Consider the following 14,099-nt stretch of genomic DNA (forward strand, 5'->3'; position numbering starts at 1 on the left):
CAGATAACTGGCACTAAACCAAGGACCCATGGTCTTCAGCCCCTGGTGATGAGCTCAAGCTGGGTAGCATCATCAGACCAGAGTGAAGAATATGGTCTCACATTTCATCTTCGGGGTCTAGACTATAACCAGCTAAACTGTTTCGGGTCAGGAAGGAGGTGTCTTGTGCCCAAGCATGAGTCCAAGTAAATTCTGAATTCTGGGAGCAAGCTCGGAGTTTTTTATTTTGCATATTTTTCTACAATATGTGAACATATTGTCACTCTCTATCCACCCTTCTATCTCAATTATAACTAGTAAATCATAGAGACCACGTAATTTCTGTCTTTGTGTCTATACCCAACACTTAGCTTAGCGATTGTTGTAGACTAGGCATTTTAGTAAGTGCTTGCTTATTGCTTGATTGGGTTCTGGGTAGTGTAGGAGAGCAGTAATGAGAGCTTTTACCATTTGCTGGATGACCTCATTCCAGACCTAGGACAGTGGTGACCAACATGTGTTCCCAGGCCTGGGCCAGAAGTAGAACTTCTGGGAACAGGCCAACCCCACTGCTGAGGGACAGGTGTCCTCTCCAGAAAATCTCCCCACCAGGCATCTTGGTGGAGGCGTCAAGAACTCAGTCAGTCTCAACACCCCTCCCCAGCTCATTCCTAGATGCCATCCCTTCAGGGCAGAGCTGAGGAGGACTCCAAGATCCACTGGCAGTAGGTAGGGACAACCCAATGAGTGGCTGCCCAGGCAGGCCGGAGAACGGGAATAAGGCAAATTGGGGGAGGGCAAGAGGCACCACCAAAGCTGGGGGATGAGGGCAGTAAAGTTGAGTGGAGAGAGCCTGGCTTGGTAGCATCACCAGGTTGAGGGAGCTTCTAAGAGGGAATATCCCAGACAACAAATAAGAAAGAGCAAAGGTTAGTGTTGACAGAGCCATGCCTATTCATGGCAAGGCATTAAAGGAACATGGTGCCTGAACCTAGCATTTCTGTAAGAAAGAAGCCAACAGAAGAATTCAGAAGGGGAAGTTTTGTTTAAGCCCATCTCCTTAGCAAAATGCCATGCAGCAGTCATCAAAAGCTGCCAGCCAAGCCAGGGTTTTCTGGGTAATTATCCCCAAGTTAGAATATTATGTATTCTGTGTGTGCCTGGCACATAGTAGGTACTTAAAGCTTGTTGAATATATGCAAGAAAACGATAGTCCGCTCTTCAGCTTTTGACCAATACTGCAGCTTCTCACAGGGCTGCAATAAATCTTCCCCTTCTCCACATTTTCTTACATCTCTTCCCATTTCCCATTAGTTCTCATCCTCTCTTCGCAACATTCACTTCCTCCACACAGCATCTTCATTGCCCACCCCACCCCCACTTCTTCTTTTCCCACAAAATATCTCATCTCATGATACTCTTCCTTTTCTCTCTTCTCTGTCTCTGTCCCTCCCCCCGCCATCTTCCATATTCATTCTGTTCAGATAGAGGACCAGATTATACTAGAATACTGCTGAGGGCTGTCTCTGAGCTTAAACTTTTTTTTTAATAGTGTTTTACTTTTTCCAATTACACATAAAGGCAAATTTTCACATTAATTTTAATTTTGAGTTCCAAATTTTTTCCTTCTCCCTCCCTAAAATGGTAAGCAATTTGACATAGGTTATATATGCTGAGCTCAAATTCTTAACCCATTTCTTTCTTCGAAACTGAACTCAGATGCTGTCTTAGAGAGGCCTTCTCTCATTCTCCTAACTGCTAGAACCTTTCTTTCCAAGGTTACCTCCTATCTACTCTGAATGTACCTTGTACGTGTCTATTTGTGTGTGCGTGTGTGTGAGTGTCTCATCAGATTGTAAGTTCAGCGTCTCTCTCTCTTTTTAAGTTTTCAACATTCATTTTTTTAAGATTTTGAGTTTCAAATTTTTTTCCCTCCCCAAGACAGCAATCTGATATGTTATACATGTGCAATCATGTAAACACATTTCCACATTAATCATGTTGTGAAAGAAGAAACAGAACAAAAGGGAAGAGCCACAAAAAACAAAAAAAACGTGAAATAGTATGCTTCGATCTGCATTCAGACTTCATAGTTCTTTCTCTGGATGTGGAGAGCATTTTCCATCATGAGTCTTTTGGAGTTGTCTTGGATTGTTGTATTGCTAAGAAGAGCTAAGTCAATCCTAGCTGATCATCCTACAATATTCTCCTGGTTCTGCTCTCTTCACTTTGCATCAGTTCATGTAAGTCTTTCTGAAATCTGCCTGCTCATTATTTCTTATAGCACAATAATATTCCATTACATTCATATACCACAACTTGTTCAGCCATTCCCCAATTGATGGACATCCCCTCAATTTCCAATTCATGGTCACCACAAAAAGAGCTGCTATAAATACTTTTGTACATGTGGGTCTTTTTCCGGTTTTTATGAGCTCTTTGGGATACAGGTATTTCTGGGTTAAAGGGTATGCAGTTTTATAGCCCTTTGGGCCTAATTCCAGATTGGGCAGTGTCTCTTTTTACCCACTTCTGAAACATCCCCAGCACTTTGCATTATGCCTGGCACCCTGATACAAGTGCTCGACATGTGTTTGTTTGGATAACTTTAGTCCCAGAAAATCTAAGCTCAAAGAACAGGACAGACAGCGGCTTTGTGACTCCTCTTTTAATATTCCACAGGTGTATTTCCCCACAGAAGACAGTCACACCAACAATGCCTAGGTTGGCTCTGTAAAGGTGCCAGTCCGGCAGGGGGAGCCTCCCCCCATCTTACCCCATCCAACCGTTACTGCCATTGTCTGGTGTAGACACATTTTTTCCCATTTTTATGAGAGAAAAAACAAGGCAAAGGAATATGTAACAGCTTGTCCCGAGCCCCACATTGTCAGAAACAAGCCCAGAGCTTAGGTTTGCTAATGCTTACAACGGTTTCCTAGACACTAGAGCATGCCACTAGCCCTGGGTAAAACCTCAGTCTGGTCTGCAAAGCTGCATGTGCCTAAGTCAGAGCTTTGTCCAGTCACTGATTGGAAAGGGCTCTAGTTCCATCAGCATAGAGAAGGATATCCTAATGATCTTTGGCTTAGCAGCTTCTCTCTAAATCCTACCACGCCCCAACTCTTGAAGAATAGAACAGAGCGCTTCAGTCTGTAACCAGAGGACATGACTTCTCGCTTTGCATGCTCTTCCCTCAGCCAGGAGCAAGGCCTCAATGTGGGACAGAGTGAAGTGGGAGGCACAGAGGAGGGACCCAAGGCGAGTGGAGAGCTGCACTGACAAGCACTTTGCTTGGATAGATTAGCTCCAAATGGAAAAGGAAAGAGGGACTGCTGAGAGCCCAGGTCCTTGCCATAATCTGCAATGCAGTTCTGCTGGTGGTGCAGTCACCCAGGGACTTCCAAGAGTGACCCCACAACTCTGGGTGTTCCAGGTCGGGTCCCCTCCTCCTCTCACTTCCGTGGCCATCAGGAGGCTGGGCAGCTGCCTGCTTCCTTGTGTCGGGTTAACAAGGACATGCGGGAGAAGGTTTTGGTGCAACTCTTACACTGGTATTTCTTGATGTCTGAGTGGGTCTGCAGGTGGGCCCGAAGGTTAGAGCGGTCAGCGAAGGCCCGACTGCAGTGAGAACAGGCATATGGCTTCTCACCTGCGGAGAGGAAAAGATGAAACCCAAATGACCAGTCTGTCTGGAGTATCAACATCTAGTTTCCCTTCCTAGAGCAGTCCAGAACAAGACTGAGTCTTTGTACAAGACCACTGAAAACAGGTCGGATTTAAACCTGTCCTATGTTACAGGAACAAGGTAAATGAACCTTGAAGAGAACACTTAGAAGTATTCAGAGTGCTTCCTGCCTATTGTGAATGGGAAATCATTCTCATGATCATATTGTCTGCCCCCTAAAGGCAGATAATAAGGAAGGGGAGTTATTACTGCCCCCTCTCTCCCACTGGAAGGAATATTGGGGCAGAGGAGTGCACAGAAATTTTCCAGTGCCACAAAGCTATTTGGTGGTAGATTCAGAATGTCTCATTCATGTTCTAACTGTGAGACCACACTACTATTTCCTTAGGAAAATTTATAATGGGGGGAAAATCCTCCAGAATAATAATTGCTCACATTTATATAGTGCCTATTCTGTGCCAAGGACTTCACTGATCCTCACAACAGCCCTGGGGGAGAGGTGCTATTATTATCCCTGTTTTACAGTTAAGGAAACTGAGGCAGACAGAAGTTAAGTGACTTACCCAAGGTCACACAACTAATAAGCATCTGAGGCTGGATTTGAACTTAGATCTTTCTGATTCTAGGCCCAGCACTCTATTCACTGTGCCCCCTAGCTACCTTTATGTCCAGGAGTACAAAAAGCTACACAACAAATGCAAATTCTGGGCCCTGATGAAAAATCATGAAATAAAATTGACTAGGTCGAGCCTCTGGATCCAACAGTCATTAGCAACCCCAGAGCATCATTCTACCTTGGGTCTCAGGATCAGAGACAACTTCCAGCCAATTCCTTAGCCTATTAAGCTGACTCTGGCAGATGAATATATAAGACTAGCTGGACTCCAACACTAAACATTAGCATTCTTCCTATGGCTGGGCACCCCCATGATAAATGGCCACCAGGGACAGCCTTCTATGGAGCCACCTGGCATTCCGATCACCTTGGCCCAAGAGCACTCAACCCCCTGACATTCTGGAGCCCGTGTGCTTAGTGATTCAAGGGCCCTTTTGAAGAGGGAAAGTAGGCAATGAGGAGAGCCCCTCAGCTAAGTGCAGAGAGAGAGAGAGAAGAAACAATTCTCCAGGGAGCAGAAAACGGCTCTTGCAAAAGTCTGCTTTCCAATCTCTGCTTCTGGGGTAGTTCATGTGAGATTCTAAGCAAGCTATGATACTGGGCTTGTGAGGACTGTGTTACACCACATGTTGTCTTTCTTCTGATCTGAATACCACTGCAAATACAGGAAAACCACTGGGCTTAAAGGTTGGGTGAGTAGCAGAGCTCTCTCTCTCTCTCTCTCTCTAGGATGACTGTCTCCATCTCTTTCTTCATTTCTCCCTGCCTCAGTTTCTCTCTTTGTTTCTTGGTGTCGATGGACTCTGTCTTCTCTCTCTCTCTCTCTCTTAAGGTCTTGTGCTTCTTTTTCTATTTGATCAACCTTTCGTGGGTGAGTTATGTTTACCGTAGCTTCTCCCAATTTCCCAGTGAAACCCCCAGCCATAATTTCAGACTCCCAGAGAAACAGCCCATTCCTTTTACCTCTGTACAATTCTTCCATTCTCCCCACCTCTGCCACCCCTAAACTCTGAATTACAGTAGGGTATGAAAAAACAGATTCAGTTCGCAAAGATTCAGACTCAAACAACAAATTCAGTCTGCAAGACAAATTGCAAAATTTGCTGTTTCTGCATGAGGAAAAAGAAATTGTATATTTGTGTGTGTGTGTGTTTGTGTGTTTTGGGGGTCATATTTGATTACTCCTATCCCATTAGATGACTAGCAGTTCCCTTCCTCAAAGTTAGTCTCTCCTCTGACCCCGTAGGCTTGCTTAGTTCACCTCTCCCAGTCTCACCTGTGTGAGTCCTGATGTGACCTTGGAGGAGCCAGGGCCTAGAGAAGGCCTTGCCACAGATCTTGCAGATACAGGGCAGCGTGTGTGTGCGGATGTGCATTTTGAGGGCCCCCAGGCTTGCGTACTCCTTGTCACAATACTTGCAGTTGAAGAAACGGCAGGCCTGCAGATTACACCGCAGCTGCCGGTGTTTGGAGAGCCCGGAGAACGTGTGGTAGGTCTTATGGCAGTCAAAGCATTCAAAGCAGCCCACAGAGCCCAGTGGAGGGCTCCCACCTTGTGGGCCTCCACCCCCAAGGAGTTTATCTGGAGCCTTGTCTACCTCTGGCCTGGAATCAAGAGGCCACTGCTTAGGCATGTCCAGCAACGGGGAAAGGTTGAGATGGTTCAGGCTATCCTTGAGAGGGGTGCTGGGAGCTCGGCCATCTAGGGAGTCTACCACGCTAATTTCCAGAGGCTGTGGGCTGGGGGTTCCCCGAACCTCCCCATTTAAGGGGAGAGGCAGCGAGATACATGCGATAACAGATTTGCGGTCCCACAGGCTGGGAGCATCGCTGGCTGCTGAAGGGGCTGCTCTGTCCTGAAGGAGCAGGGGGAAGACCAGTCCCTCACAGGTGTAGCAGGACCCATTTATCTCTGTAAGGATATGGAGAGAGAGAACAGAAAGATATGAGCCATGTTGGAGAGTTCCTATCCCTATTTGTTTATTCTACCCCACAAACCAAGCACAGGTTCCTTAAATTACCCAGCGGCAAGGGAAGGTAGACAAGAAGCTCATCTTGGGGATGGATGTCTCCCTAAACCAGAATGAGGGAGACCTTCACACCACTGTCTGTCCCAGGGCAGACAGAGCTCCTGTCCCATCCACCCAATCACCAGCATCTAAGTCATTTCAGGATCTAAAAACACCAGAGCTTTGTCAGCTTTCTTTCTCTAGGTTTCTGAGCAGCTCTGGCAGTCAGAGCACTAGGCAGCATGGAAAATATAAACATACAAATATCACTTATCCCCCGGTGGACTAGTCAACACGGTGAATTCTTTCAGTTATACTTACCACAGAATGGCCGCACCCTCAGCTGATGCAACCAACCAGACCAGCTAGATTATCTGTAGTTTTCAATTATCCTGGCTACATCTAAAGTTGACGTTATTAAACAATCTCTAAAACACATTAATAATAGAGAGAATTTTGTTGTTGGGTTGTGTTCAGCTCTTCGTGACACCGTTTGGGGTTTTCTTGGCAGACAGTGGAGTGATTTGCCATTTCCGTCTCTAGCTCATTTTACAGATGAGGAAACTGAGGCAAACAGGGTTAAGTAACTTGCCCAGGGTCACATCGCTAGTAAGTGTCTGGGGCCAGATTTGAACTCAAGTCCTCTTGACTCCAGGGTCAGGACTCTAACCACTGTGCCACCTAGCTGCTTCTAGAATTGAGAGAGCACTTCAAAATTTCCAAGGTTTGTCATCTTGTTTGATCTTCACAACAACTTTGGGTGGGAGATGTTAGTATTTTCCTCATTTTATAGAAGAGGAAACTGAGGCAGAAAGAGGTTAAGTGATTTGCTGAGGGTCACATATCTGAGCCTAGATTGGAACTCAGGTCTTCCTGACTCCAGGTCTGGCGCTCTATCCACTGTGCCTACCTATCAGCTGCCTATTATTACAGAACTTGGCCCTTGCTGAGGGATAATGCCAACTGTATTGTTCAGTTATGGCTCAGTTGGTTCAACCTTCTAAAAGGTTGTCCATGTTCATGTCCTTTTGAAAAATGTGAACCTTGTTTGGGTATCTCCAGTGGAACTAGAATGCCACTATAATAGAAATGACATTTGTTGTCATTCAGTTGTATTAGGGTTCGGGGGTTTTCTTGGCAGAGATGCTAGAGTGGTTTCTGTACTTCTCCAGCTCATTTTACAGATGAAGAAACTGAGGCAAACAGGGTGAAGTGACTTGCCCAGGGTCACATAGCTAGTGTCTGAGGGCAGATTTGAACTCAGGAAGATGAGTCTTCCTGACTCCAGGCCCATCATTCTATCCACTGTGCCACCTAGCTGCCTCAAGACAATGCCTAAAACCCACAATTAAACAGAGGAGAAAGCACTCGTGAAAATTAGCATTTGCAAGCCAAGTACCACGATTCTAGTCTCACAATCTCCCTAGCAGGTAGGGGGTCAGAGGTTTAAGCACCTAAGCTTAAATGCCCTCAGTGTAAACAGATTAATCTGGTGGGTTGTGGCTAAATTCTGGAGTCTTTTCCAAACTAAAATTTCAGAATGAGCTCCCTTACTCTTGGTTCATAAAGGATTTTTAATGCACGTTCCATTACATCCCACATACATATGTATCCACACATAATATAGAACCGATATTTCTATCCATGGAGAGAGACTGAAAGGGCCCCTGAGAGGACCCTTCTCTTTCTCTCTGATGATTTCTCCTACTCCCAACCCCTCAGAGTAATTGATCTTCAGTTAGAGAATTTTAGCGGCCTAGAAAGAACACTGGAAAAAGGCGATGAGTCAAGATAATAACTGTACCCCTCAAACAAGTAGGCTACAAGTCAAATCAACAAGCATTTATTAAACACCTGCTGTGTACCAGGAATTTACTGGGGTAAATGCTGGAGATACAAAGAAAGGCAGAAAAACAAAAACCCAAACATTCCCTCTAGGAACTCACAGTGTAATGGATTATGGAAGGTGGATCATGAAACATGGGACCCTAAACAAAATATAATACCTGCTTCAGATAAACCCTGACCAAATAGCCCCTGCACTATAGAAACCTTAAAGATCTGTTTATTTTTCAGGAAAGAGCAAGGGAACTTCCATTTGGAACTCAGAATTTAATGTTACTTTTAGGGAAGAGGTCTTGTGTATTTTCATTTTGTGTATTTATTTCTCCCATTTAACTACTGGATAATCTTGAGAGGACGTAGACTGTTGGCTCCTAGGCATTGGGGGGTGGGGAGGGCTTTGAGAGTGAATCATCCCAGAGATAACTCTGGCTGGGCACTCAGAACAAACAGCTTAGCAATGATAGTGATCTCCCCTCCCCTCCCTCCTTCCAGGGGTCACTTTTTAGGAGACCTAGTCACACCTGTCTGCCAGCTCTATCCCTGACCCATCATATCCAACAGATATGATGCAGCTGCAAACTAATTATGAAAGTGAACAAGGCTGAAATTCACCCATTCTTTTATACCTCTTCTTCCCCTCCCTTCTCCCTCTCTTCCCTCATTTCCCTTTTCTTTTAGTCAAGCATATATTTCCAGGCCTTTGAAAATGTCAGTGGATTAAAGGTATCTACTTTTTCCCCATCCACATATATTGTTGGCTTGCTGTTGAGTCGTTTCAGTCATGTCCAACTCTTCATCACCCCTTTTGGGGTTTTCTTAGCAAAGATACTGGAGGGGTTTGCCATTTCCTTCTCTAGCTCATTTTACAGATGAGGAAACTGAGGCAAACAGGGCTAAGTGACTTGCCCACAGTCACACAGTTAATAAGTGTCTGAGGCCAGATTTGAAATCACAAAGATGTGTCTTCCTGACTCCAGACCTAGCTGCTGCCTCCTCCCCCCGCCAAAGTCTTAACATAGTGTTAAGCCATTAAAGTTAAAAACTACACTAATGTTTTTGGGATGCACTGTATTGTTCTTGGGTGGGCCCTCCTCTTCCCCCAGTCCAGCCCTGGTGTATAATCAGAAAAATGTAGACCTCTGGAAGAATTCATAGAAGGAAAAGAACTAGGAAACACATAAGGACAGTCTGACTCCATTGCTTGTATCACAGGCACATAATAAATACCCATGAGCAATCATGATGAAATCAGTTACTGGTGCTTACCTGTTGTAAGCCCTATCTATAAAGAGAAGTAAAGCAGACAATCTTTCCAGCCATTACCATTGCCCATTCAATTTAGTGTTATGTCCTCTCCTACATTTGTAACCTCTCCCACCTTAATTCTTCCACTGGGCAAAAGAATAAACCCTGCTTCCGTGGTGTCCTTTGTCCTTCCTCAGGGTGGGTGTGGCAGCAAGGAGAAGAGCTTTCAGTTCCTTTGAGATAGGCCCTGGAGAATTCCATTCCATTCACTTCAGTTCTGGGAACCATTATCAATCAGATAGGAGAGGCAGTAGGGCTTAGTGTGTAGACTACTAGCCTTAGAGCAAAGAGACCTGGGTTCAAGAACTGCTTCTGACTGGCCATGTGACCCTGGACAAGTCTCTTCTCAGTGCTATAGGCAACTCTAAGACTATAAACTATAGAAAAGTGTTGATGAACATTCATGGGAGTTTTCCCATCTAGAGGTTCCCCATATTAATGAAATCATTAGCAGTTTCTAAACTTCCTTCTCTGGACACTAAAGATATTTTCCATGCATCTTTCGAGGCTCAGCAACCTTATTATTCTTGGGTGGCAGCAACAGCAGAGCCAGGCAAAAGCTATAGGTACCATGGACAGGCCTAAGGAATAAATTGGAAAGAGGAAGAAAGAGTAGAAGATAGGGAGAGAAAGGAGAATGTGAAAAAAAAAAATCTGTTTGATGGGAATGCCACTAGACCACCTTGGATGGTACTTAATGACTTCACAGCCAGAGAGTGCCTGCCTGTGGATTTTTTTTAATAATTGATTTTTTCCCCTTTCTTTTGTTGTTTTGTGAGGTCAGGATCTCCAGCAGAATAGTCTTCACTCCTTGTGGGTTCAGGTAATCTGGATACTCTAATTCCCAGGAAAACCCTCCAAGGAGAGCACCTACTCAGAAGCAAACCCTGGCTATCTCAGACCTTCTAAAGACACAAGGAGTTCCCTCAGCAGAAAGTCTACCCTGGAAAAATGATACAGGCAAGACTCATGACCCTTTCGAACCAACCCCACCCTAGCCAGAGACAGGTGGTTGGAGCTGCCCACGGCAACCAGCAGGAAATCTTACCAGTGGTATTTCAAAAGACCAATATACAGGCAATTAGGATCAAGCCTCCCCAGTACCCCATCTCCTGTTCAATAGCTACCCTCTCATACTCCCTTTCCCCAGACTACTCACAATTTTAACCCAATTTTACTTATTGAAGTGATATCAGGTTGGGGGTGGAGAGACACCCCTTAGGGATGGCTCTGGGCACTGCCATTAATGGGAGTCACTTGGAAATTGAGATCATCATCTATGTGGTGGTTACTTGGAGGGAGGGTGGGGGAGTGGACGTGGACATGTGTTAATGAATAATTCACTTTGACGGTGTGGATACCATTGCCAAACAATGGACTTCAGGAGCTTAGAAGGGAGTGTTTGATCAGGTGACTTGCCCCTAGCACAGGAAAAAATAACCCTTCACAAAGACTACTCTAAACCCCCCTGGGTTTCTTCTCCCCCTCCTGCTTTGGGGGATACAGAGCAATGCCCTCCCTCAGGTTGTTTGCCGATCCCCAGATAGTGGCGGCTGCTCTATCAAGTCAGAGGACTGTGTTCTTATGCCTCCAAACAAGCTCTCCTCTGAAGGAAAAAGTTTTACCTACCTATTTCCCCTATGGCCCAATGGTTCAGTGTTGGAGGTGGTTCAAAAGGCTGTAGGGGAAGGAGAACTGACTTGGGCTGGAATCAAAGCTCTGCTACTTTGTACTAATGTGACTTTGAGCACATCAATTCCCTTCTCTGCGCCCCAAATTCCTCGTTTGTAAAATGAGGGGATTCCTTACAATTTCCAACCAATGAACTGTAAGAAGGTCTGCGAATCTTTTCATTCAATAAATTAGAACTCAGCGCCTTAGGAAGTCTCCATGAGGTAGAAAGGTTAGGGAAAGGGACTTGAAGAGTTAGAAATAGGATTCAGGGCTAATGGGGATGTGTGAGGGCTCGGTCCCTCTTTTTCACACTTTTCCAAGGAGTTTAAATTCAGCTTGTGGCTGCTCTCTGGAATTGGCCACTTAGACCCTCTCTTTCCTCTAAGTAAGTGTCTGTTCCTGAAAGAAACAGAGAGAGACACAGAGTCTAAGGGTCTGCTCCTATCAGACACCAGCCGGGAGTGGAATTCGAAATCTCTGGAGAGGTGGGGAAAAGGGAGACATGACCCTTCAGCCTTATTCTCTCCTTCGAGAGAGAGGGAGAGACAGAGAGAAAGAGATAGAAACAGATTGCTTTTCCCCTCCTGTCCAGAAAGAGATCGGCACCCTCGGAACTACAGGAGTAACCACAGCTCAGAGTCTGAAATTCCCGGGACTCCAGAGTACACTGGTGGCCAAGGGAGAGGGGTCGCCGCCAGCAAGCACTGGCTTTTTTCTTTTCCTGTCCCAGCTGGGGCCGTAGGAGCGTGGGAGGGTCTCTATCAGCCCTTGGGGGAAAGGTTGGGAAGAACGCCTAGGTCCGGCCGGTCCCCAAGCCCCAAGATCTTTCCCAGGAATTTGGCAACAGATTTGGGGTGTTTGAGCCCCCCAGCTGGGGGCTGAGACAGCTGCGAATCGGCCTGGAGGCAAAGGTCGGGCGTAGCAGGTGGGTTCCCGCATGGTCTCATAGTCTCAGGTCCCCGGCGCCTCTAGCAGCCCCCTTCTCCCTCTTTCCCTCCCCAGTCAATGTTTCCGAGGACGCTCCAACACTGCCTCCCCAACGCCGCCGCCCCCGCATCCTCCAGCGCGGACTCCTGCCGGGCTCGCACCTGCTAGCACAAGGAGCCCCTGGGCTCTCTGCCGCCAGCTCGTTCTCTAGCTGCTCTGACTCTCCGAGCAATTAGCCCGCTTTTCAAAATTAGTTTTCCTCCCAAAAGGAGAGCGGGGGACGATGTCCCCCCGGAAGGCCGGCGCCTCGCAGACCAGCGAGGAGTCCCTCCACCCCTACCTCCCCGCTCCGGCGCCTCCAGCTGCCCACCGTGACATTCCTTTACCTTTCTGAGATTCCAACTGGCCATAGTTGGGGATTCGGTTGCTCCAGTGTTTTTTCACCAAGAAGGACCTGGGCATCTTCCCTGGGAGTGAGAAGAGGGTAGGGGACGCGGCGCTGGCCCTATGAGTCCGGCGGATTCCCGGGGGAGGTCCCAGATGCGGGCGAAGCTGCCGCTGCCCTGGGGAGTCGCCAGTCCCGCCTGTAGCCCGGGAGGGTCACACAGCCCCAAAGGCTCGCATTCCTCCCTGCCCTCTAGGGCTGGACAGGGGCTCCGAGTCAGGTGCAATAAGGGTCAGATCTTATTAACATAGCTCACCCAACGGACCAACCAGGGACTGGGACAAGTGCAGGGGGCGGGGCCGAGGGGGCCGCCTCCCGGAGGCTCCTTTGCCAGGGAACAGGTGTCCGACAGTCGCTGGGTTCAAGACCCGAAAGCCCAGGCTCTTAGGAGAACCACCTCCCTGCCTAATGACTCCGCTTGCAAGATCTCCCTGGCTCAGACCAGCAATTCCCACCATCCCTGCTGGGGCCAGGGGGACAATTAAGGAAACTCGCATAGACTCCAAATCCTTCATCTCTGTTTTTGAGTAAAACCTGCTCCCCAGTGCTGGGCGTTATAATGCTGCTGAATATTTGGGTCTGGAAAACTGAGCCCTGGGAAACCGGGTTGACTATAGTCTTCTCTAATAGAAATCGACTCAGATAAGCGTTCTCTACACCTTCATTATTGAAATGCCAGGAATGGGTCACTAATCAAGCATTTGCCCAGTGAGTTAGTGAATACTGACCTGTGGAACCGCCCTACCTGTTCTGCCACTAACTAGATATACGTCCCTGGGCAAGTTATTTCCCGGTTCTGACCCTCAGTTTCCTCCATTGTAAAGTGAGAGAGGGTTGGCTTATGAGATCTAGGAGAAATGTTCTGACATTCCATGGTTTTGTTATTCTAGTTAAACTAACCAGAAATCCACCTAATCCCCCACCCCCAAGCACATGACTCGTGTATAGATCATATGATTTAGATCCAGAAGAGACTTTCGAGACCATCTAGTCCCAGGTTCTTAACCCCTTTTGTGTCCTGGACCCCTTTGGAAGTCTGGTAAAATCCAAGGAGTCCTTCTCAGAACAATGTTTTTAAATGCACAAAAAACATAGGATTATCATAAATAAATACGAAATAAAGATGTATTTTCCCCCCATCCGAAGTCATAGGCCCCTGGAAATCTGTCCCTAGGCCGGGTTAAGAGGCCCTGATCTAGTCCAAGCTCCTCATTTTGCAGAGGAGGCAGTTGAGGTTCAGAAAAGTAATGGGATGTCCCAAGGTCACCCATATAGCTAAGCCAGAATTCAAAGCAGCTCCTTTGACTACACACCTATATTGGGGGTGTGTTAGAGAGAGGGATTGCTATTCTGGTACAGATCAGGTGGGTCCCATGCATGTGGGAGCACACACACACACACACACACACACACACACACACACACCCCTCACACTTCTACACTGCTTCAAGTTACAAAGTACTTTCCTCACGATCCTGTACAGTGGTGGGTAGTAGCCATATTATTAGCCCCATTTTACAGATGAGTTAACAGAAAGACTACGTCACAAGACTCAAAACCTTACCTGCTTGTCGGGACCTGCCAGAGATTGCACTTAGCAGGCAAAGCCTTCAA

The 14,099-nt window shown here is 46.7% G+C and overlaps 1 protein-coding gene across 1 annotated transcript; it reads right to left on the reverse strand.

Annotated features, from left to right (window-relative positions):
- Window positions 1-2,856: 2,856 nt before the first annotated feature.
- On the reverse strand, window positions 2,857-12,502 carry SNAI3 (snail family transcriptional repressor 3). Its single transcript, XM_036752862.1, has 3 exons — window positions 12,427-12,502; window positions 5,557-6,192; window positions 2,857-3,628 (listed from the first exon to the last, which is right to left on the reverse strand). The coding sequence occupies exons 1-3, from the start codon at window positions 12,500-12,502 to the stop codon at window positions 3,447-3,449; spliced, it is 894 nt and encodes a 297-aa protein (XP_036608757.1). The 3' UTR covers window positions 2,857-3,446.
- Window positions 12,503-14,099: the final 1,597 nt, after the last annotated feature.

The sequence above is a fragment of the Trichosurus vulpecula genome, chromosome 3, assembly GCF_011100635.1.
Source record: "Trichosurus vulpecula isolate mTriVul1 chromosome 3, mTriVul1.pri, whole genome shotgun sequence".
NCBI classification, from domain to species: domain Eukaryota; kingdom Metazoa; phylum Chordata; class Mammalia; order Diprotodontia; family Phalangeridae; genus Trichosurus; species Trichosurus vulpecula.

Excerpts from the sequence above, each read along its gene's own strand:
- SNAI3 (XM_036752862.1), bottom strand. The coding sequence starts at position 12,502 with ATGCCCAGGTCCTTCTTGGTGAAAAAACACTGGAGCAACCGAATCCCC. Across the intron at positions 6,193-12,426 it reads CCAGTTGGAATCTCAGAAAG|AGATAAATGGGTCCTGCTAC; the intron begins GTAAAGGAATGT and ends ATATCCTTACAG. Across the intron at positions 3,629-5,556 it reads TCACATCAGGACTCACACAG|GTGAGAAGCCATATGCCTGT; the intron begins GTGAGACTGGGA and ends TCCTCTCCGCAG.